This window comes from Nomascus leucogenys, chromosome 4 (genome assembly GCF_006542625.1).
Source record: "Nomascus leucogenys isolate Asia chromosome 4, Asia_NLE_v1, whole genome shotgun sequence".
Taxonomy (NCBI): Eukaryota; Metazoa; Chordata; class Mammalia; order Primates; family Hylobatidae; genus Nomascus; species Nomascus leucogenys.
The window spans coordinates 134,459,947-134,482,947 of NC_044384.1; the positions used below are offsets into that span (position 1 = coordinate 134,459,947).

At 38.2% G+C, this 23,001-nt stretch overlaps 3 protein-coding genes across 6 annotated transcripts in view; 1 reads left to right on the forward strand and 2 right to left on the reverse strand.

Annotated features, from left to right (window-relative positions):
- Positions 1 to 1,639, reverse strand: part of VPS37A (VPS37A subunit of ESCRT-I) — a 50,347-nt gene extending 48,708 nt beyond the window's left edge. The window contains exon 1 of one of the 2 annotated variants that reach the window (XM_003256706.4): positions 1,163 to 1,639. In XM_003256706.4, coding sequence (XP_003256754.2) covers positions 1,163 to 1,287 — 125 coding nt within the window. In that variant the 5' untranslated portion in view covers positions 1,288 to 1,639. The remainder of the gene's footprint in view (positions 1 to 1,162) is intronic. The other variant, XM_030812332.1, reaches the window with a different exon arrangement.
- CNOT7 (CCR4-NOT transcription complex subunit 7) lies at positions 1,622 to 22,787 on the forward strand. 2 transcript variants are annotated; one of them, XM_003256704.3, is made up of 7 exons: positions 1,622 to 1,851; positions 3,276 to 3,487; positions 5,322 to 5,515; positions 11,583 to 11,744; positions 14,106 to 14,250; positions 16,424 to 16,534; positions 18,104 to 22,787. In XM_003256704.3, exons 2-7 carry the CDS (start codon positions 3,371 to 3,373, stop codon positions 18,230 to 18,232), a joined length of 858 nt encoding a protein of 285 aa, XP_003256752.1. In that variant the 5' UTR covers positions 1,622 to 1,851; positions 3,276 to 3,370; the 3' UTR covers positions 18,233 to 22,787. The 2 variants fall into 2 exon arrangements, with proteins under 2 accessions (XP_003256752.1, XP_030668194.1); XM_030812334.1 differs by lacking the exons at positions 1,622 to 1,851; positions 3,276 to 3,487 and adding an exon at positions 4,618 to 5,063 and having other exon boundaries at positions 18,104 to 19,724.
- ZDHHC2 (zinc finger DHHC-type palmitoyltransferase 2) overlaps positions 16,388 to 23,001 on the reverse strand; it is a 78,700-nt gene continuing 72,086 nt past the window's right edge. Inside the window, exon 13 of one of the 2 annotated variants that reach the window (XM_030812333.1) lies at positions 16,388 to 18,174. The gene's annotated coding sequence lies outside the window, so the exon portion shown is untranslated. The remainder of the gene's footprint in view (positions 18,175 to 23,001) is intronic. The other variant, XR_004029813.1, reaches the window with a different exon arrangement.

A 23,001-nucleotide genomic window follows, 5' to 3' on the forward strand; every position in this document is an offset into this window, starting at 1 on the left:
TGTAATCTCAGCACTTTGGGAGGCCGAAGCGGGTGGAAAATCTGAGGTCAGGAGTTGGATACCAGCCTGACCAATGTGGTGAAACCCCGTCTCTACTAAAAATACAAAAAGTTAGCCGCGCATGGTGGCGCGCACCTGTAATCCCAGCTACTCGGAGGGGGTGGGGGGAGGTGAGGCAGGATGATTGCTTGAACCCGGGAGACGCAGGTTGCAGTGAGCCGAGATCGCGCCACTGCGCTCCAGCCTGGGCAACAGAAGGAGAGTCCGTCCCCCCAGCGAAAAAAAAAAAAAAAGGGGGTTAGGTACTTAACAACGTTGTCATCTTTATTTAAAATACTGTGAAACTGTTAAGTAAATATACTTGCAAAATGCGTATAATATAAAGAAGCAGTTCTAATTTTTGAAAACCATTAAAGGCCATAGACATTTGCAATGTAAAAGGCTGCAGCAAACCAATTCACAGTAAAAGTTGAATATGAATTGTAAAAATATTTCTAAACTGACCAAGATAAAATGAAAAATTCATAGGAAGACAACAGAACAATCAAGATGAACATAAGGTAACTACTGAGCGTGGGGACAAGACTATGAAAGAAGTGAGAAATGTACAGGCACTGGTAGCTGTGAGATAGGGAGAGGCTGCTTAAACAGGGTAAATCTTAAGAGACTCAAGAAGACTACGTGATAAGTGACTCTCAGACGAGAAGCATTCACTGATGAAAACTCTGGCTTCCCTTTCCTTTGATGTTGCAACAGTTCTATTTTCCATTCTTTGTGTAACCTGGAGATTACTCTTCACAATTGTATTTTAACAATTCTGCCGACGCGACAATCAGGTGGGCAAAGGGAAAGATCAGTGGGGAAGCCTGGGCAGCAAGGGATACTGGAAATAGACTATGAGAGAGATTGAGAGATTACAGTCAGCAGCGACGTGTCAGAAGGCATGAGGAAATCCGAGTTAGAAGCGCTGAGCAGTGGTGCGGCAGGAGGCAGGGAGGGTCCGGAGAAAAACAGTAAAAGGGAGCAGGAGTGGCAGAGCAAGCGTGTGACCCAGAACCAAGGGGGAGCTGGTGGGGAGCAGACAAGCGCTGCGAAGGTGGTTAGGACAAGCCCGCCCTCCCACCCTACTTTTTCCTCCGGCGGAGAGGCAGCGACCAGTCACCTGGAGTGTGAGTTCCGGAGGGACTCGATCAGGCGCTGCTTCTGCTGCTGGAGGCTGGTGAGGCCACCGGGGGACCCAGCCGCGGAGGAGGAGGCGCTCTTGGTCAGGGGAAAGAGCCAGCTCATCCTCCTCGGGTCCACGGGCCGGAGGCCCTAGAAGACTCTGGCCTGCTTCTCCCAGTGGCTCGGCCCGGCGGTTCTCCCGCGACAGAGGAGCGGGGTGGGACGTCCGTGGCCCAAGAGCTGGGGACCGCGTCTTTTCTAAGCCAGTCCTGCTTGCGCTCCCCGGGTTCTGGGGGACATGCTACGAACGGCGGGCGGTGGAGAGGGAAACTTGCCGCCCAGAACAAGCGGTCCCACCTTCACGGCCCAGACGCCCAAGCCGGCCAGTCAGGCAGCCGGGCCGCCCAGCGTTCCACCAGCCGCGCCGCCGTCATCTGCGTGCCCCGCCCCCGGGGGCGCCCTGCGCCCCCTCTGCGTGTCGTCATCATCTAGCGCCCCCGCCAGGACGTGCGAAAAGCGACGGCGCAGCACGGTGCGGCGCAGCTCTTGCTCGCCTTTCCCCTCGCTGGGCGAGAGGTGTCTATGGGGCACCCGCTGCCGCCGCCGCTACCGCCACCGCCGCCACCGCCTCTGGGTGCTGTCTCTATGGCTAGGAGGAGGAGGAGGAGCGCGAGCTCAGCGACACAAGTAGATCTTGCATCCGCTGCAGCCTTGCGGGGGGAGGGGCGGGTTAGTGAAGTAGAAAGGGGGCGGGGACGATGAACCTGAGAGGCTGCCCGATGGCGCCAGCTGGAGTGCAGCTGGCGGGGGAAAGATCCTGGCGGCGGGTGGGGGGCTGGTTAACTGGGGCTGGGGGTATGTCAACGGGTTGGCGCGTAGTGATGACGCAAGGGCTTTGTACCTGGGGCTTCGAAGTGGGACGGAAATTGGGAGCGGAGGGCGGTGGCCTAGTTCCTCAGCTGTCCGTATGCTTTCACGCAGCAGTGCTTGGGAGTCACTGTAGCTCCAGTCAGTGTTATCAGCACCTTCGCACTGGCGCTTTGCCAGGGAAGAGAATTATCTATGACTTGAATGCCTCGGTGCCGTCCTCTGGTTTCTCTGGGGAACTGCAGTACGGAGATGCTATCTCCACTAATGAGAAGGCCTTTGGTGCCTCTTCGGGGCTTCTGGGACTGCAGTAGAGAGGTGGAGGAAAGCAGTGTTAAACTAGGGTCTTTCCAAGTTTGTGTGTTTTTGTGCTTATGTGTGTGTGTGTGTATCGGTGTGGGAGAGTTACAAAGGAGGGGTGTCCTGGATCTTCTTTGGTTTCTTTACTTGGAGAATTCGAAGTTACATTTCTGACTCTTAAGAGTTTAGAAGACAGTCATCAGACCCTCTTTTTACTCTTGGGTTTTTTTTTTTTTTTTCCAATTCGTATGAAAAATGCAGAAGGATTTGAAATTTCCCTGCCCAACAATCAACACGAACTCTGTTTATAGACCAGAAATGTGAGATGTGTCTTTGGTAACCACGGAATATGCTCTGAGTTTTAGACGTTCTATTGTGTTCCTTTTTCCCTTCTGCAACTGCGAACATTCAGATAATTTTCCGTGGCCATTACGTTTTTCTCAGAGCATTTGCAAACATTTTTGACCCCTCTAGTCTAGTTTGAATAAATGCCAGTAAAGTAGATCGTGTTATCAAGTCGGATTTTGGTGGTTTTGTTAATGAGGAATAAAAATAAACACCACCTTTGCCATGGTAACATCTGATCTTGTCACACGTGTATAAGTAATTTTTCATTTTTGTCTGGAAATGGATGGCTTTATAAAGTTTTATGCAGAGTAGCTGAACTCAGATAAATCTTTAGTGGAAAGTTATAAAATATGATTAGTATGTATGCCTAAAAAAGCTATTTTAAAATAACTGAAATTAGGACCAGGAAATCTGTGCTGTAGTCCTTTTTTTCCTACAGGCTAGCTATGTGACCTTAAGTTACTTTCTAAACTATGATTTTTTTTTTTTCGAGCCAAGAACTTTGAATAAATAACTCCTTAGGTTCCTGCCGGGTCAATTATTCTGTGATTCAGATTTGATATATCTGGTCTTCATATTTTTTTTTATTTTGACAGGTACATAAATAAAGGATAAAATATTTTATGAAACAAATCTTCAATCAAGTATAACATTTTGATGCTTGACATCTAGACTCCCTTGCGCCCTCACTATGCCAGCGGCAACTGTAGATCATAGCCAAAGAATTTGTGAAGTTTGGGCTTGCAACTTGGATGAAGAGATGAAGAAAATTCGTCAAGTTATCCGAAAATATAATTACGTTGCTATGGTATGCCCACAAACAGATCTTTAAAACGCTTCATATAAAGGAGGAAAAGGAAATTTTAAAGTCTTGAATTCAACCCTTTTGGTTGATATTTTTAGGGATTAATTTCACCATGAAAAGAAAAATTTGTCACTGCCCTCCAGTCAAAATCCATCAGGAATACACCTGTGATTTGACAGGTTGGGTTTATCCCTCATTGCAGTGAGGGAAAACGCATTGGAATTCATGGGAACCATGGGCCGTTTGAATAAGAGATGGTTAGAAAGGATTTGGGCTTGTGTCAGATGGTCTTAGGGGAAGAAAAGGGAAGCAGGGCTTTACTGTGGATTGGATGTGGTCAGGAAGCTGGGGTAATTCTGTGATTGGATATCTTACTAAGTCTTAAATGAGAGACTAGAATGAGGTTAAAGCTGCAGAGAAGGAACAGTCATTCATTTAGCCAGGATGGAGATACTTGGTCATTTTGTGGTTTGACATTGTTTATTTTTTTGTCCTCGTTCAGACGTGATTACAGAGTGGCCTTATTTGAGGTCGAACTTCTGTGAAATTGTGTTCAACAGGAGAACATTAGGGCCTAGCTATGAGTGCCAGGTCTGCTGCTAGCAACACCAAAGCCTCGCTGGTAGTACCACATGAGCTCCCAGAAGCTAGGGTGCTCTTTCTCAAACAAATCAGATGTGCCAGTGAAACGTTGTTGGTCTGCAATTTGTTTTCATAATTAACACTGGAGTTCTGTGAATATACTGTGTTACTAAGCAACTCTGCTTTTGCACGTGCTGTTTGGTCTGCCTAGATTGTCTACCCAGTTAATGATTTTTCTTCTTTACTGTTATACTGTTTGTATCTGTTAGCTACCCTACTGTTTTCTGCATCCACTAGATTATTATTAGCTCCATAAAGCAAGTGCTTTAATCCTTTCTCTCCCAACATCTACCATAACACATACAGTATTCAATAAAGTGGCTGTTGAATTGCGACTGATTTCTTTACTGTTTCATAGTGACTTGATAGGTAGTTTTTATTCTTAGCTAACCCTAGTTCCAATTCTAATACTAAATTGTTGTATCTTGGTCTCAGTATTTTTAATAAAAATAAATGCATTACTTTGGGGAGGAGCAGGTTGATTGGTTAAAATATGACTGTTTCTTTGTAGATGACATACTATTTGATAAAGGTGTACTTACCCATGATTAGAACTAAAATTGTTTTCTTAACCAATGGAAATTCATAGTGATCATTAATTTCTCAGATGATAAAGAGTGGCAACATAGAGAAGTGATAATATCCTACAAGAGTCACTAGGTGGCATGCAATTCTTGACAACATGCTTTCTGTGGACTATAGAGAGAATATTGTTTCAGCCAGAGAAATTAGGAAGCTAATGATGTTTTTCTTAGGATTTTGGTGTTGAGAAAAACCGTGTCTCAGAGAAGCAATTGGAAAGTACAGGGCGTTTTCCCCTCTTTTGAACCAGTTCTTCAAGAAACTTGGTTTTAGCATTGGAATACTCTTGAGCGTCATTTCACGTATCCTTTGGGAGATAGGAATTTATGATTTTCCCCTCTTTCTTGGTTATAGAGTAAGTATTTGATTACATTTATCACATGTATTTCATATGTAGTAATTTTTTGGATATATTTAAGGAAAGGTTATTAAGTTTATAGAGTTTTATGGTTCTAAAAAGTGATGTTCTTTCTATTTAAAATATACTTTGTAATTGAATATAAATGTGTAGAATATCATCTGTAGGATTCTTTGATTTGCGTCAAAAATTAAGAATGTGTGCATTGTAGTTTTGACTGTTCAGTACATAATGAATCTTAAAACTATTTTACAGGACACCGAGTTTCCAGGTGTGGTTGCAAGACCCATTGGAGAATTCAGGAGCAATGCTGACTATCAATACCAACTATTGCGGTGTAACGTAGACTTGTTAAAGATAATTCAGCTAGGACTGACATTTATGAATGAGCAAGGAGAATACCCTCCAGGAACTTCAACTTGGCAGTTTAATTTTAAATTTAATTTGACGTAAGTGGGAAATAACTGTATAACCCAGACTTTTTTTTTCTTTTTTTTTTTTTTTATTATTATACTTCAGGTTTTAGGGTACATGTGCACAATCTGCAGGTTTGTTACATATGTATCCATGTGCCATGTTGTTTGCTGCACCCATTAACTCGTCATTTAGCATTAGGTATATCTCCTAATGCTGTCCCTCCCCCCTCCCCCCACCCCACAACAGTCCCCGGAGTGTGATGTTCCCCTTCCTGTGTCCATGAGTTCTCATTGTTCAAGTCCCCCCTATGAGTGAGAACATGCGGTGTTTGGTTTTTTGTCCTTGCAATAGTTTACTGAGAATGATGTTTTCCAGTTTCTCAAGTATGGTGACATACTAGGTGAATTGGTGTAGTTATCCTGGAAATATATGAAACATAACATTTCAAAAGCATGGTTTTCTTTTTTACTATGGAACCAAAAAAAATACTTCGATGTTAAAGATGTTATATTTAAAATATGACTGCAACTTTTTTTGTATTTGGACAACTTTGGCTATTGAAAGTACTATTGATAGAAAAAACAATCCTACATTAGTTTTACTGTCAAAAATGTGTGCAATTTGAAATATAGCCTTTTATAATATTTATCCTTCTTGTAAAGATTTTTACTGCATTCATATTCCAGTTTATGAGTAGATTACATGTCAAATGCAGTAAGACGTTTTCTGGAACCTTGGGTACGTTTTCCTTACAAGTCAGTATTATGTAATCATTATGTTGCCACTTCAGCCCATAAAAGGTCTCTTAATTTACATACCGGAGAAGTAGTAGTATCCTTCAACCTGGTGTTTATCATATGTGAGAATGTGCGTTCTAACTCAAGCCCTGGGTCTCCACCCAGTTTCCTTAGTTATAATATTTATATATTATTAGTAGAAGTAGTCTTGATAGCTAAGGGAAGTTTTAGATGTTTTTGGAGAAGGGCAGATTATTTGCAAACTGTAAGTTGGGTAAATAGAATATTTAATATATTCTAATTACAGCAGGACCTCAAATGTCATTTTCTTCAACATCATTTCATGGTAACCTTCATAAAAAATAAAATTGATTCCTGACCCGGGCCACTACCTGTGTGGAGTTTGCACGTTCTCATGTATATGTGGATTTTCTCCTGGGTCCTCTGATTTCCTCCCACATCCCAAGGCTGTGCATGTTAGGTGAAATGATGTGGCTAAGTTGTCCCAGTGTGAGTGAGTAGGTGTATCTGTGTGAGTGCACCGTGCCACGGAATGATGTGCTGACCAGGGTTGGTTTCCACATTGTGCCCTGAGCTGCCAGAATAGGCTCTGGCTTTCTTCACCCCTCAGCTGAATAATGGAGCAAATAATTATCTTGTTTTTATTAATCGTTCTTAAATTTACATATAGCTCACATTTATTTCATTGTTTAATATTAGAAGTATTTTGATCTTTATCTAGAAGTTTGGTGATTTTTTTGTGACCAGAAATATGCTGTAGGAACTTAACTCTTGTTTTTATCAGTTAGCCTGTGGTAAAAATTGGTTTTGTTATCCATCTTTTGGCTTAAAGTTGCAATTTCCAAGAACTTATTGATAACGTTGAGTGAGTACTTAACTGTATGTTGCAATATTGCATTGTTCTTCTATTTTACATCCTACATTTGTGTCATATATCTTAATATCTGGTAGGTAAAATAGTAAAAGAAGCTGTAGGCAATTAATGGTAGTGCCAGTGTATGAATTCTTTCTTCCCATTCTTTGTCAAATAAACAAAGATATTTAGTATACACAATTTTACGAAAGTAGGGCTTAGGAAAAGCAGAGTAATGATGCCTGTGGTATAGTAGTATGGCTTATAATTACACTGTGTTTAGCCTGACTCTCCATTTCACTCTTTTGGGTTTAATAATACACTCTCCATTCGGAGACCAAGGCAGGAGGATTGCTTGAGTCCGGGAGTTCTAGACTAGCCTGGTCAACATAGACTGTCTCTCCGAAAAAAAAAAAAAAAAAAAATTAAAACTTAGCCAGGCATGGTGGCTGTGTACCTGTAGTCTTAGCACTATAGGTACAGGTACAGGTACTGGTAGCTAGCACTGCAGGTACAGGGAGGCTGAACCAAGTGGATTGCTTCACCTGAGGTGTTCAAGGCTATAGTGATCTAGATTGCACCATTGCACCCCAGCCTGGGCAACGGAGTGATACTTTGTCTCTAAAAAGTATCTGTATCTACACACACACACACACACACACACACACACACACACGCACAGTCTACAGAACCTTGTAAACTTGTTGAACCCTTGGCCCAGGATGGCTTTGAATGCTGCCCAACACAAATTCGTAAACTTTCTTAAAACATTATGAGATTTTTTTGTTGTTGATTATTTAATGTGTGGCCCAAGACAGTTCTTTCAGTGTGGCCCAAGGAAGCCAAAAGATTGAACACCCCGGTTATAAAGGGTGAAAAGCACTCCACTCAAACTGATAACCTTTTATAAGAACTACAGCTCTGAAACACTGAAAATTGCCTCCTGTCCTTTTTCTCAAATGATGAACCTTTATTAAAATTAGTGCTTTACCATTTCATTTGTTCCATGTTACTTTTTGTTCAAGTCAATTAGAACATTGTTTTTAAATTAGATACTATTGTGATCTCAGTACATGAGGAGGTAACCCATCACCTTCTCAGTTTGGGTGAAATTAACAGTTTCCTTTTGTAGAAACACCTTTGTTCTAGTAACAACTGCTTTCTTAGTACAGCCTCTAAGTGACATTTTTTCCTTCTTACTCAAAAACGACTGCTAAAGTTTACTACCAAGTTTTACTACCATTTACACCAGGGGTGTCTAATCTTTTGGTTTCCCTGGGCCACACTGGAGGAAGAATTGTCTTGGGCCACACATAAAATACACTAATGCTAACAATAGCTGATGAGCTAAAAAAAAAAAAGAAAAATCTCAAAATGTTTTAAGAAAAAAATGTTTTAAGAAAGATTTAAAAAATCTCAAAATGTTTTAAGAAAAATCTCAAAAAGTTTTACAAAGTTTACGAATTTGTATTGGGCTACATTCACAGCCATGCTGGGCCACATGTGGCCCACTGGCTGCAGGTTGGACAAGCTTGATTTACACTGATGTTAGGAGATGTTTAAGGAGAAGGATACTGTGAAAAACATTGGGTAGAAGAAGTCATTTGGAAGATAAACGTGTAGTGCCTAATATAGAGAGAGCACCGTGAAGAGAATCTTGGAAATTTTGAAGAAAGATAAAAATTGACTTCTTAATGGGGTGGCTAGAATGAGTGTCAGTTACAGTGCTAGACACTAGGGATTTAGTACTGAGGAAAGTTGGTCATGGCCTTTATAACTCAGTGTTTTGTAACTCTTCTGTTTTCTCTCTATTGCCAAAGTCTAAGAGTTAGAATTGTAACTTATGGGAATTCTCTCCAAACTGAATTTGGAGTTGATACATCCATGAAAATTGAAGTGGAGTACTGATGAGCTGTGAAGAAGAAAAGCATTCTGTGGAAATAATGTCACTGATAAGTCAAAGAGGATTAAAACAGATTTTTAAAAAATCATCATTTTCAGGCTGGGCACGGTGGCTCACGCCTGTAATCCCAGCACTTTGGGAGGCCGAGGTGGGTGGATCACAAGGTCAGGAGATCGAGAGCATCCTGGCTAACACGGTGAAGCCCTATATCTACTAAAAATACAAAAAAAATTAGCTGGGTGTGGTGGTGGGCACCTGTATTCCCAGCTACTTGGGAGGCTGAGGTAGGAGAATGGTGTGAACCCGGGAGGTGGAGGTTGCAGTGAGCCGAGATGCCACTGACTCCAGTCTGGGCGACAGAGTGAGACTCCGTCTCAAAAAAAAAAAAAAAAAAAAAAATCACTTTTGGTGATTGCAGTAATTCAATAGGATAGTAGAAATTACAGGGCATCTTGGGTTCGGTAGTAACAGAAAGAATGCTGATGCTTCATTTAAGGAAAGTGGCAGTGTAAAGAAGGAGATAGAGAGTGCCATAAGAAGGGAGGCTGGATGCAGTAGCCCATTCCTGTAATCCCAGCACTTTGGGAGGCCAGTTGGAAGCCAGGGTGGGCAGATAGTTTGAGCTCAGAAGTTCAAGACCAGCTTGGGCAACATGGCAAAACCCTGTCTCTACAAAAATAGAAAAACTAGCCAGGCATGGTGGCGCATATCTGTAGTCCCAGCTACTTGGGAGGCTGCAAAAGGAGGATCGCTTGAGTCTGGGAGGTCAAGGCTGCAGTGAGCCGTGTTTAAGCCACTGCTTCCTGGATGACAGCCAGACCCTGTCTGAAGAAGGGAAAGCAGAATCAACAGATTAGTGGTTTTTATTTTGTTTTACAGATAATGCACAGACATATCTGAGTGTGCATGAGTTAGTTAAGGAGTTGTACATTAGGATAAAGATAGGCACTTGACAAGTCCTTTGAAGGAGTTGTACGTTAGGATAAAGATAGGCACTTGACAAGTCCTTTGAGGGATGGCATGGAATAGCGTCTAAGGCATTGGTAGCAATTAGCTTTGGCGATGAGGCAAGCTGTCTTTGGAGTCTAATTGAGAAAGATCTTCACATAGATGGGTAGATGTAAAGAAAGACAGGAATATTAATCTGATGTTTCCTTGTAAAGCAGGTATGGGGTGAAGCCATATGCTGCAAGTAAACAGGTGAAGGGTGTTACTGGAAACTTAAGAGAAAAAGGTCTAAACTACTTGTATACCTACACTGTGGCAAATGGCCAAGAATGATGCGCGCCTGGAGAAGAATCTTTTATGCCTTTCGTTGCTTATAGTTGCTAAGGCATGCCTCAATGTAAGCACTGGGACCTGATGAATGAGATTCTAATTTTTTGAGGTACATATTTTTAGCATAGGAAAGCTATGGTTTCACTGGGGAAAAAAAAACTACTTCATTGGGTTTATTCTGTTACCCTTCCTAAAGGATTTTCTAGAGGAGACTGACTTTTAAGTGATTGTTGTGGTTTCCTTCTCTTTTGAAATATTTCCATTGTTTGTTTTGTAATTTTTCAGACATTTAGAAATAAATTGATTTCTAAAGGACTAACCATAACAATACTTTTTGGCCCAAGTGAAATATACCCCATGGTTTAGATTTGTCAAGTGTTTAATAGGAATTCCTTTTGCCAAGAGGTAGAAACCAGTATTCTTACAATTTAAAAAGTAAATAAAAAATACTTTTTCACATATTCTCAAAAATGTATCTGTATTTTGGTAACTTTTTTGTTTTAATATTTCAGATACAGATATACTGTATTTTGGGAACTTTATATTTCGGATACACATATATTTGTGGTTGGAAATATATTTGTGGTTGGAGATGGCTTTCTTTTTGGCTTAAGTGAAATCTTGAAGAATTGGTTTATATTTAGATTTCCTGGCTTGATTTTATAAGGCAGTCTTTTAGGAATAGGATTGTTGGCAGAAGAAATTATTGCTGTTACAGCACAGTCCTTAACTTTAAACAGTGTTGCTTATTGGAGGCATTTGCAAGGCTCATCATTTGTGAAAGGAGGCATCTCCTTTAAGATGAAGTGTAGTTTAACTCATCCACATGAGACGTTTTCCACTGGGTCTCCTTACTCGTGCTGCCGAGAGCATGGGAGATGGGCATATGCCCCACAGCTATGGGTGCAGCTCTATCTGGGAGCATTACAGTGGCTGCTGAGACTGAGAGTCTCTGAAAAAACTTGTCTGTTACTTTGTGATGGTAGCCCCTGGTGAGTAGGAGACCCTTTTCCAAACCCAGTTAAATGTATTTAAGTATGAAAGGCTAATAGAGTTAATAGAATAAAGATTAAAATTGCACCTTTGGACTCTTTGAATGATTTTTTATTATTCGAAACACTTTTCTGAAATAATGACCCTTGTATTTAAATTGCATTTTTCTTGCATGTATGTAAAGCATTGAAACAGGTGGACTCAAGCCAATCCTCTGTCTCTTTTCCGGCACTGTAGTTATAGATGTAAGCAGAAGAACAGCTTGTTTGAAGTAATGGCATGTTTGAATGTTGTCTTTCTCTTTCTTCTGCCAGGGAGGACATGTATGCCCAGGACTCTATAGAGCTACTAACAACATCTGGTATCCAGTTTAAAAAACATGAGGAGGAAGGAATTGAAACCCAGTACTTTGCAGAACTTCTTATGACTTCTGGAGTGGTCCTCTGTGAAGGGGTCAAATGGTTGTCATTTCATAGGTAAAACGACTACATTGAAAATGGCATTTGTTTTTCCATCTCATACTTGGTCCACACTTACTTGGGTCACTATGTTAGCAATTTCAGGTTTAATTCTAGAAAGAGTTGACTGCCATATAGAGTTGTCTCCTAACTTTTAGGAGGCTAATGTTGATCTACTTAAAGGTTAATTTAAAATATGGGATCCATTTTTGCCTGGGAGAAGCATGTTGCATAGTGGAAACAGTACGCGTTCTCTAAAAAGTGAAAGACCCTGGTTTAAATCCAGCAATGCCATTTGGAATTGGTGTTACCCGGGGTTTTCTTTTACTATTTCTATACCTTAGTTTTTAATGTTCTACAGGGGAAACGATTCATTTACATTTACACAACATTATTGAGTATTTACCATACGGCAGGCACTGAGATGAGATTCTAGGAACTAAGCTGTGAATAAAACACACGAAAATTATTCTCCTCATGGAGTTTATATTCTCATGGGGGTGGGCAGACAGTTTTTAAGAATGGAGTTCACATTGTGATTTGTTAGATAGTGATAAGTACTATCTCAAAACAGCAGAGAAAATGCTAGGGATGGGTGTGGAGGTGGATTTTAATTTTTTTTTAAATAAAGTGATAAGGCATCCCTTAGAAGAAATATCTTGAAGACTTGTTTTAATGGTCACTAAAATACTTTATAAACAGTAAATTCTCAATAAGTGGTGGTTTTAAATTCTTTATTGTTATGAAACTAGATTACTTAAGAGTGTTTCTGGTAAGGAAACTATTCCAATTTTGTGAAATAGACTTCCATGTATGAGAAAGAGTTTTCCCATCGAAGTAAACTAAACTGACATTTCAGGGACTAAAAGTAACCTTCAGAATGATACTGGCTTTCGTTAGGTTTTGAAAAAGCATTGTGTTACATAGATGTTAATACTCTCATACTTGATGCACTTCACACATTTATTTTAAATCTGAGTCTCCTGCATGGTTTAGTTTCTGTCTCTGATCTGTGGGATGTTTATAGTGCAGGACTGTTTATGTGGGCAACTTCGATGTGTACTAACCAGAAATTGTTGAGTTGTAAGTACTGAACACACTCATTCTTACCTGTCATCTTTTTTGTCTCTTCGGCACTTGAACTTGTACCTTAGGAAACATAACTTAAGACTCTTGATACAAATAACTTTTTTTTAGTCATTTGTCTTCCCTAGATATGAAGATGCAAAAGAACTGGAAAGTATTGCCCTACCATTTTACTGCATATGACATACCTTTCCATTTAAAAAATACTCTGACAAAATACAGTGTACTAGGCACTGGGTATTAAGATGAACAAAAACAAACAGGATTCATTCATGTCTTTTTGGAGTTTAGAATCTAAGTTAGACTGATATATTTGAATATCAAGATAGAAGATTTTATTCCATTAAATATCATTAGCTGTTTTCCTCATATTCTAATCTATTTCAAGTAATAAGGAATAGTTTAAGAAGTTTATAAATCCTAAGTGCTAATATAATCTTAAACTTTTAACTTTAGTAAGCAAATGTCATATAGGCTTCCTGTCAGAGGTCCTGGAAGGAAAGGTAGAAAAGGGACAGATGTGTCTAAGTGGCCTGGGAGTGTAGGGAGACAGAAAGCTGTGGAAAAGGCTGGACAAAGGGAGAAGAGGTCTGGATTTGAGAGTGTAGGAGTTTGCATTTTTATGATCAAGAGAGTAGTTATTTCTTACTACCCTTCACTTCCATGTGCAACATTTCCATTAGTAATGACTCTTAGGGAGCCACACTGAGAGGAAGAGAATTGTGAAGGAAGAAAAGGGAGAGACTACTTAACACAGTCATTTAAGAGAAGTGAAAATACCTTGTTACAGTATTCTTTGGATAAAGTATGTGACCACTTTATGTAAAAGGTAGGATGACTTGCATTACTTTTGCCTACCGAATGCCACTTCTCTTGCTACATTTGCTAACTCTTCTGGCCAAGTTTCCATTCATCTTTATTTCTCCATTTCCATAGTTATTTTAAAAAAATATTTTGAGACATCTATGGGCAGCTTGATACTCTTCTTGGTGTTCTCTATTCATATATCAACAAAATAGTATTTTAGTGACCATAGGCTTGGTTTGGTAGTGTAGGTCTGTGTTGATATCTCTGAATAATAAAGTGATAAAGTTCTTAATACTGTAAGATGACAGCACTTTCCCATTATAGTTCTCAATATGTTTCTTTTCTCTGTTCTTGTGTGCACTTCTCTTTAATGTTTTTGGGAGGGCTGTAGTGTGACTTGCTTAAATTTGAATCATAAAAACATTTTTTAAAAATCTTTATAGTATTTATGTGTCCCTCTTCTCTATTATTTTAACCCTTTTATAGCGGTTACGACTTTGGCTACTTAATCAAAATCCTAACCAACTCTAACTTGCCTGAAGAAGAACTTGACTTCTTTGAGATCCTTCGATTGTTTTTTCCTGTCATTTATGATGTGAAGTACCTCATGAAGAGCTGCAAAAATCTCAAAGTAAGGCTTCAGGTGGCATTACCTACAGCAGCACACTGTTCAGACCAAGTGACTGTCATGAGACCCTAGGCTGGGATGTTGTTTTAAACCGTATTTTAAAGTATTACAGTAAATGCAATTATATTATCTGGTCATGTGATTTTTTTTTTCTTGCATACGTAATTTATAGGGAATCCTTTTTTCAGAGCTTCAGTATGTCTTGGCAGAAGGCAGAATTTTCAACAAATTTCAGGCTTAGGTCAGGTTCTTGTCATTGCTTGCCAGATTGAAAATCACAAACCAAAACAAAAATCTGAGGACAGTGAGGCTCTCATATGCACACCAGTGTAAGTTCTTTCTTTCTCCCAAGACGCATAGAATCTGTTCTTACAAGGTGGAATCTAAGGTGGCCAGCGATATGCAGATGTATTCAGTGGTGTGGCAAAAGTTTTTGTTTCCTTTTGGCTTATCTTGTCTAGAAATTATTTTGTCAGTTCTTGTGATAGGATAATGTTCCTAGGATTAAACTACATAGCTAAAAGATTCTTTTTCTGGCCGAAAGATGTCATCTTGTTACAGTTAAGTACTATGGGAAATGTGTAGGTCCTGCCTAGATAGTAGTAATATTTTGACGCTGCATAACATGTATTTTTAAATTCTAAACATTAATTCTTTTTTTGTTTTTGAGACGGAGTCTTGCTCTGTCGCCCAGGCTGGAGTGCAGTAGCATGATCTCGGCTCACTGCAACTTCTGCCTCCTAGGTTCAAGTGATTATCCTGCCTCAGCCCCCTAGGTAGCTGGAATTAACAGGTGTCCATCACCACACCCAGCTAAATTTCGTATTTTTAGTACAGACGGGGTTTTACCATGTTGGTCACGCTGGTCTTCACAGATAATTGAAGATGAGAAGCTTTCTTTTGGCCAGTGTTTACCTTTAATACAGGATATGGTCAGCATATGACTAGAGAAATTTTCAAGAAAGATTATTTTATGTTTGTAGCAGTAGACTTCTGTGTAATCTGAGGGGCTTCCAGTAAGTGAACTTGCAGTAGGGTGTCTCGTACTTGAGAAAGTCAGCCCACCCTGTGAAAGCACTGCATGCCGAGGCCTATGTGTTTTCATCTGACTTTTTTTTTTAATTGACATGTCTGTATAATGACAGTTTTCAGGAACAGGGAACCAAATTATTGCTCATTCTGTGGTGGTTACTGGGAAGTTTCTAAGTACAGATATTCTGAATGTGTCCTGAGCAACCTGCTGTGTTAAAATTCAGGTTAACGACAAAGGTGCTTTTTGACCTATAGTCAGCCATGCTGTTCTATTCAGTTCTATTCTGTTCTCCTAAGCAGCTGCTAATGATACCTAATCCTCGTGCTATTTTTAGCACAGAAGCAACTGCTGTGCAAAGCCTTGTTTGAAGCTGTGATGCACAGAAGGGCCATTTTGCTGGTGGAGGCCTTAACAATTTAGAGAAGAATTTTTGTTTTGTTGTTGGTGTTTCTTTCCTTCACTCTCTACTCTTATTCTCCCCTCCCTTTACTCTCCTTCCCTCTCCTCCCACTTTCTTTCCTGTTACTGTCTTTCTCTTCCTTTCTTTACACTCTCATCTTTCTTTTTTAATCTTAGGAGTATTAACATAGGTGGATTATAGCAGACCACTCTAAGGAGTTGTGTGCATATACTCGTCTTAACTAACAAAACCATAGTGAAGCATTTAGCATATTCTTGATGATTTGGTTATTCATAATGGCTTTGTTTTATAAAAATGAAGTGAAAACTACAAATGGATGGTGGGAAGTTTAAGAAAATATGAAAAAGATAGTTTTATACTAGCTATTCAGATTTACAGTTAATACTGGATTGATAGACTATGAGTGTACTTGATAAATATTACCCTATATATGGTCTGCTTCCCTCCCATATCTAGGAACGTATTTACCTGTCATATGCCCTAAAACATGATGAAGATACATTTTCCCAATTAGGATCTCGTTTTCTATTAAATGATACTTTTTCCGCATTCAACAAATACGTTAGTAATTCACATTCTCTGTTTCTTCCCCCCAATCTTTACAAGATTCACCTTTACATACTAAAGTTTATTTTTATTTTGGTCAGCGTCTAAGTTTATAATTTGTGAATTTAGGCGTTGTAATATTTTTCTCCTTGACAAGCAATTTTTATTTCTTCTAGGGTGGATTACAGGAGGTGGCAGAACAGTTAGAGCTGGAACGGATAGGACCACAACATCAGGCAGGATCTGATTCATTGCTCACAGGAATGGCCTTTTTCAAAATGAGAGAAGTATGAAGACATCACTGCCTTTTTTCTCAGTTGGTTGTTAGGTTGAGAACATTAAAAATCTTGTGGCCAAAGATTTTGGGCAACAAGTACCTACTAAGTAAAGATATAATTAGCGATACCATATGAGTCACATCCACTACACTTAAAAGTATTCAAAAATAAGTCATCTTGAAATGTGGTTCAGAAGGAACCGGGAGAACATGTTCATCATAGAACCAAAAATTTAAAAACATAAACTACCTGAGAAATCATGTAGGCCCAACCATATTATTTCTCAGGTGAGAAAACAGGCTAATAACTTCCATGATTAAACACATTACTAGTGGGAGAACTCCAGAGTTCTTTTCTGACTCCCATTGGTGCTCCTTCTACAAGGCAAGGAATCTTTATATTAGGTTTCTTCTAGCATGGCCCCTTTTAGGCTTTAAACTGGTGATAAACATGTTATTTGCTCATGTCATTTTTCAATGCTTTGAAGATTTTATAGAGAAGAACTCAGGCCTTTTACCGGATTGAGTCTTAAAAGGGGGGTTGAATTCTGAAGGGATCAGATAAATCCAACGTAGTAGTTGAATCAGAAACCACATTAGGAAAACCCTCCTGAAATGGCAAAAGGCAGAGATCAGTTCCTTGGGTATAAAATGTTGGGTATGGAAGAATGAAACTTAACCCATTATCTACTCTTAAGTAATTAGGTGATATGCACAGATACACGTAGCTACAGGTAAACAAGAAAATTGGTTGTGCAAAAACAAGTGAGGTTTTTCTTGACTATAAGTTTTGCCTTCTGCAAAAATTCGCTGTGGATTTGAGTATATTTTCTCTTAGACATTAAATTGACTGAGACTGACAATTTAAAACTTTTTGCAGCAATATATTGATAATAGAAAGCATTAAAGCTGTTCTGCTAAGTAGTGTTGTTGATTCAGAAGTGATTTGGACTATCCATTCATGACACGTAAATATTTTGTTTTGGACTCCTTCCCATTGTTTCATAAGATAATTGAAACAACCTTTTGGATTTTTTAGCTTTGCATTTTAAAAATGTCTTAATGGTTTATTTAACTAAAGGTGGATTTCTGGCACTAATTTATTTTTCTTGGCTTCTTCAAGGACAGTAATAGAGTGCGAATGTTTGGATTTTACTGTCCATGACTTTATGGTTTGATTATTTATAGCCAGCTCAGCCTTGCACAGAGATTTAAGACAGCTTATGAACCTAAACTTTTTTCCCCCACCATCACTGGCTTTCTTCATTCTTGAGTATTGTTAAATTAATGGAATAAATATCTATTTTTCCATGGTGACAAATTCTTATAAAAATGGTCTAAATGGAAAAGACATGCATTTATACACTTTTTTTGTAGTCTTTTTGGTTTCTGAGCTCCGTACTTTTGAGGACATTGGTCTTACTCATTGAACTGAAATGCGTAGCCTCAAAGGAACACCATAGAAAAGAGCCATCATTATTGTCAGTGAACAGTCAGTACTTACATTGCTGAAATATAAATTACAAGTGATTCCTTTTGGTTAAAATTATCTTTTTTTTTCTTCAAAATTCCTTTTTAGATGTTCTTTGAAGATCATATTGATGATGCCAAATATTGTGGTCATTTGTATGGCCTTGGTTCTGGTTCATCCTATGTACAGAATGGCACAGGGAATGCATATGAAGAGGAAGCCAACAAGCAGTCATGACATGAAATAGTCCTTTTTTTATTTTATTTCGAGCTACACACATGCTTGTATATAGGTTTTATCTCTGGTTGAATCCCTTGAACAATAGACAGTACCTTCCCCCGCCCCGCTTTCATGGCCCATTTTATTGTCTGCCTTTCAATACTAAGTATGACCGTTCCTATCTCAGATCTTAATAAAAAGAAAAAAAAACCGCATTCAGGTTAAATTTGGCCTTAATTTAATATACTTGTTAGCAAGCGTGTGTGACAGAGAGTGGGGAAAGCTACATCACTGAATATTTTGATAAACTTTACCTACTTGAGTTTGGATTATTTTTCCCATTTCCTAAATTAACTAGCACTGACTGTAATTTATTTCCCTGTTTCATGTCTCTCCCTTCCATTCTGCAGGAGTTTTAGCTATTTGAGATTGTGGACCATCAGTTTTGCACTTTAGAGAGTGTTTCTGACTCAAAACCTCTGTTTTATCAGAAAATTTGTTTTTTCTTGATCTTAGCTGGAAAAATGACCATCTGCCAACTTTACACAGTATTTACTTGGTTTTGACCCACAGAATATAGCACATTGTGCAAACTGTCGATTCAGCGAAACTTACAAAGACAAGAAACTACTGAGGAGCTTAGTAACTGCTGTTTCTGTACGTAGTGTTTAATCTTCCAAGCACATCTAGTGTCTGTCAGTTTCTAATTGGCATGTGTAGGCTGCTCTGTGACTGAAGAATTTTCAAACCAGCTTTACACCCTTCAGGAAAAATCCCCTGTGATTGGATGTTTAGTATCTACTTAAGATGTTGAAGCTACAGTTATTTTATGATAGCACACTTCCTTGATCTGCTTATTTTTATTCCATCACCATTTACCCTTTTTTTTTTAAAATTTTGTAGCCATACTTATGATGCTCTTGATTTGTTGGTTACACAAATCAATTTTATTAAAATCCAAAGATAAGTCTTTAGGTATATTTTGTACCAGATTAAATTAGAGGACAAAGATTGTGCTTTCATAATTGCTATAAAGGTAAATAATGGAGAAATTTGGTACAAAACAAAAAAAATATATATATATTCTCATATATATATATATATAGCTAATAAAATTACCTGAGGAGTGTAATGCTTGTTTATTTTTTTGTGTATATCTTTGCAATCTATTTTATATATATTGACAAAAGAGACTGTGAAATATTTAGCCATGCAGAATATGTGACCAGACCAGAGCATGTGTAGGAAGACTTTTTGGTAATCATTAACTCCACCCTGAAATGATGGACTACAGGTTATAATGTGTGTTACCTACACTTCAATCAGTAATATTAGCAAATCTCCAAATGTTAGTCACATTGGTTTGTCTCCCTTGTACATTGTTTATTCATGATATTACAGTGCTGTAACTGGGTGGTCCTTTTTAAACAAAACATTATTTGCAAAACAGAGGGTATTATTTGTTTTTAAAGCTTTTGTAAATAAAGGCTTCAAAATGTTTTCTTATAAATGTTGATGACTGGTGATTTTCTTTTGGAAATACTCATTTGGGGGATATTGTTCATTTTTATTTGGGCAAATCAACAAAATTCAGTAACTTCCTTCATTAACCCTAGATGATTATTAGTCCATTAATTGAAAAATCAATCTGAGTTTTCTGCATTTCAGGTGTTGGCTTATTCTTGTTCTTTATGAGTACCTCAACTAGCTAATTAAGGACTGACTTCTGTTTCTCCTTTACAGGAATGCATTTATTCCGAAGGATGTACTTCACAAAGTAAATACATTTGGTATAACTGTGGCTTTTTAAAAAATCTAACACAATGTAGTAAGTTTCCAACTGGCTTTTCTTTTGTCTTCGTAAAAAAGGAAGTGAAGCTTCTTTTTGCTTGTGATTTGTTAGTTGAGAAAACTAATATTTAAATTCTGTTCAACGAATAGCTCAGCTATTCTTTGAGAAATCAATGCTGGATTTGAAATAGGAATGATAAAGATTGCCTTTTTATTAGCCACATAGTTGCTCAATCTCACAACTTGTATCTGTTCTGGCTTCTGTCCCTAAAAAGTATAGATAATCCCTAACTTACTATCTTTCGACTTAATGATTTTTCAACTTTACAGTGGGTGTATTGAGAGGTAACCCCATCAAAAGTTTAGGAGCGCCTTAGGACTGACAATGGGGTTACAGTTTCTACCGAATGTGTATTGCTTTTGCACCATTGCAAAGTCAAAATCTGTAAGTTGAACCATCGTAAATTGGGGGACTGTATGCTGTTGCCTGCATTAAATGCATCTTAGTATTTTTTCAGATGTAAACTCATTGTAGTTTGAGCACCCGTATAGTGTAACTTTCGTAGAGGAATATTTTGACTTTTACTGAGTCTAAGTTTTACTTTTTTATTTTGTTCCAGACAGTCTGAATGTTTGTAAAGTCTAGGTTCTAGATGTAAGATACTTGGGTGATAATTTTTTTAGTGTTCCTGAGCCATTAATTACAGACTCATATATTCTGTGAAATCTACTAGAGCAAGGGTTGTCAAACTATGGCCCGTAGCCAGAATCAGCTTCCTGCCTGTTTTTGTGTGGCCCATGAACTGAAAATGGCTTTCAGTTTTAAATGGTTGGGAAAAATAATCAAAAGACTATTTCCTGACATCTGAAAATTACATGAAATTCAAATTTTAGTATCTATAAGTTTTTATTGGAATGCAGCCACAATCATTTACATATTATCTATGCATACTTTGTTGCTATAATGGGAAAGTTGAGTAGCTGCTACAGAACCTGTGTATGTGTGTCTTGTTTCACGTTGCCACTTGGCAAGCTACAGAATCACAGTGATGCAGATATAACCTGAAAGCATTTGGAATGCCCTGTGTATTGCTAGATTTATTACTTTTTCTGCTACCAGTTTATGGCCTGTATCTCAGAACAAGAAAAGTACCTTGGAATGTTATGCTTCCAAGGCACACTGGAATATGGACTATTTTATTATATGGTGGTACATTGTGTTTATAATGCAGGGACACGGTAACTGGTAAAAGAATAGACTGACTGACAGTATCAGACTAACATCACAATATTCCCAACTCGTGGGAAATCAACAGTCAGAAGAATTAGAAAATTTAAATGAAACATCACAGCAAAATTTCACAAAAATAATAAAAATGAGGCTGCAACCAAAATGTTTACAAGTAGCCTATTTGTTAGCCAAGCAAAGAAAACCATTTACTAATGCTGAATTATATCATGCTTGAAGATGATAGATAGTAACCAACCCAAAGAAATGTGTCCAGAGAAAATTAAGACATCAGCCCATTGATGAGAACAGTAGTTTGAAGAATGAGGATTTTGGACACAACATCAAATGACACTGTTAATTCTTTGCCTCTTACTAGTCAGTACTGCCTAGCTTTATTTTTTGAGAAACCGTTGCTGGATTTGAAGTGACTGAAGAATTTGTATGGAACTACAAGTGGGAATATTTTCAAAAAAGTTGTTGATAAACAGTACAACCTGAACTGGAATCTACTAAGATGTGATGCAACTGATGCTGGGAAAAATGCATGGAGCAGAAAAAAAGTTTATTTGGTCGAATTTTAAATCCTGTGAAAATGTAAGTTGTAATAATCAAGTTATTCACTTGATTATTCATCAGCAGGTACTTAGCAGGAAATATTGGTGTTACTGAACTGGTCAACAGTGAACTTCATTTGCTCTTGTGGACTTAACCATCTTCAGTTCCATGAATTTTTTGTGAGAAACAGAAGCTGAATATCCTGATTTGATTTGCCACACAGGCGTTCAATGGCTTAGCAGTGCTAAAGATTTATTTTTAAGTTTTGGGCTCTGGGCTGACATTGAGATTTTTCTGAATGAGAAAAACCATCCTCAACCACTGTTTTTTAACACCGGGTAACTTTGGAAATTAACTTTTGCCACAGACTTGAAAATGTTTCTTAATGAATTTGACCTGAAATTACAAGGTACAACAACATAATATGGTAAATTCATTTCAATAAAAACTAAAATTTAAATAAGATTGTCAAGCTGCTTTATATACTTTCTGTGCTATGAGAAGTCAAAACAGTGCTGTATTGCCAAATCCATTTTTAGTGGATATATTTTCCTGTAGCAGTTTTCTGGACCTTGATGCAGTGCAAAGAAAATTTTTAAATTTTAAAAGCATTTAACTGCAATTGAAGAGTTTCCTCTTAATCTTCTGTTGGAAATGAATCATCTTGAATGAATGACATGCTAAAGGACAAATACCAAAAAGATGAATCCTACAAATGCCTTACAAGTGATGAATATGCTTAACTAAAATCACATGCTCATGGGTGGATCTGTCAGTATTTAGCAGTACCTTGACCTATTTGTGTGAAAAGATTTTCAAAGATGAAATATGTGAAATCTCATTACACATTAGCATTAACAGATTAACATTTTCAATTTATTCCAATGAGGGGATACCAACTTTCAGCCCAAATTGAGCAAAATGTTACATCCCGTCCCCTGCCAAAAAATCCCATTATTCCCATTAGTAGACCTCCATTACTAAAAAAAAAAAAAAATTGTACTCGATATTTTGAGTGAGTTTTCAATTTTTAGAATAAAAATTTTGTGAAAAGTTTCCTTGAGTACCTAAGTTATGTCCTTCATTTTGTCTTAGCTTGCATAGTCTCTAATATTTGCTACCTGCCCTTTTCAAAAAAAAAAAAAAAAAAAAAAAAAAAAAAAAAAAAGGCTTGTCCACCTCTCTACTAGAAGAAACTCAAGGGTCTGTA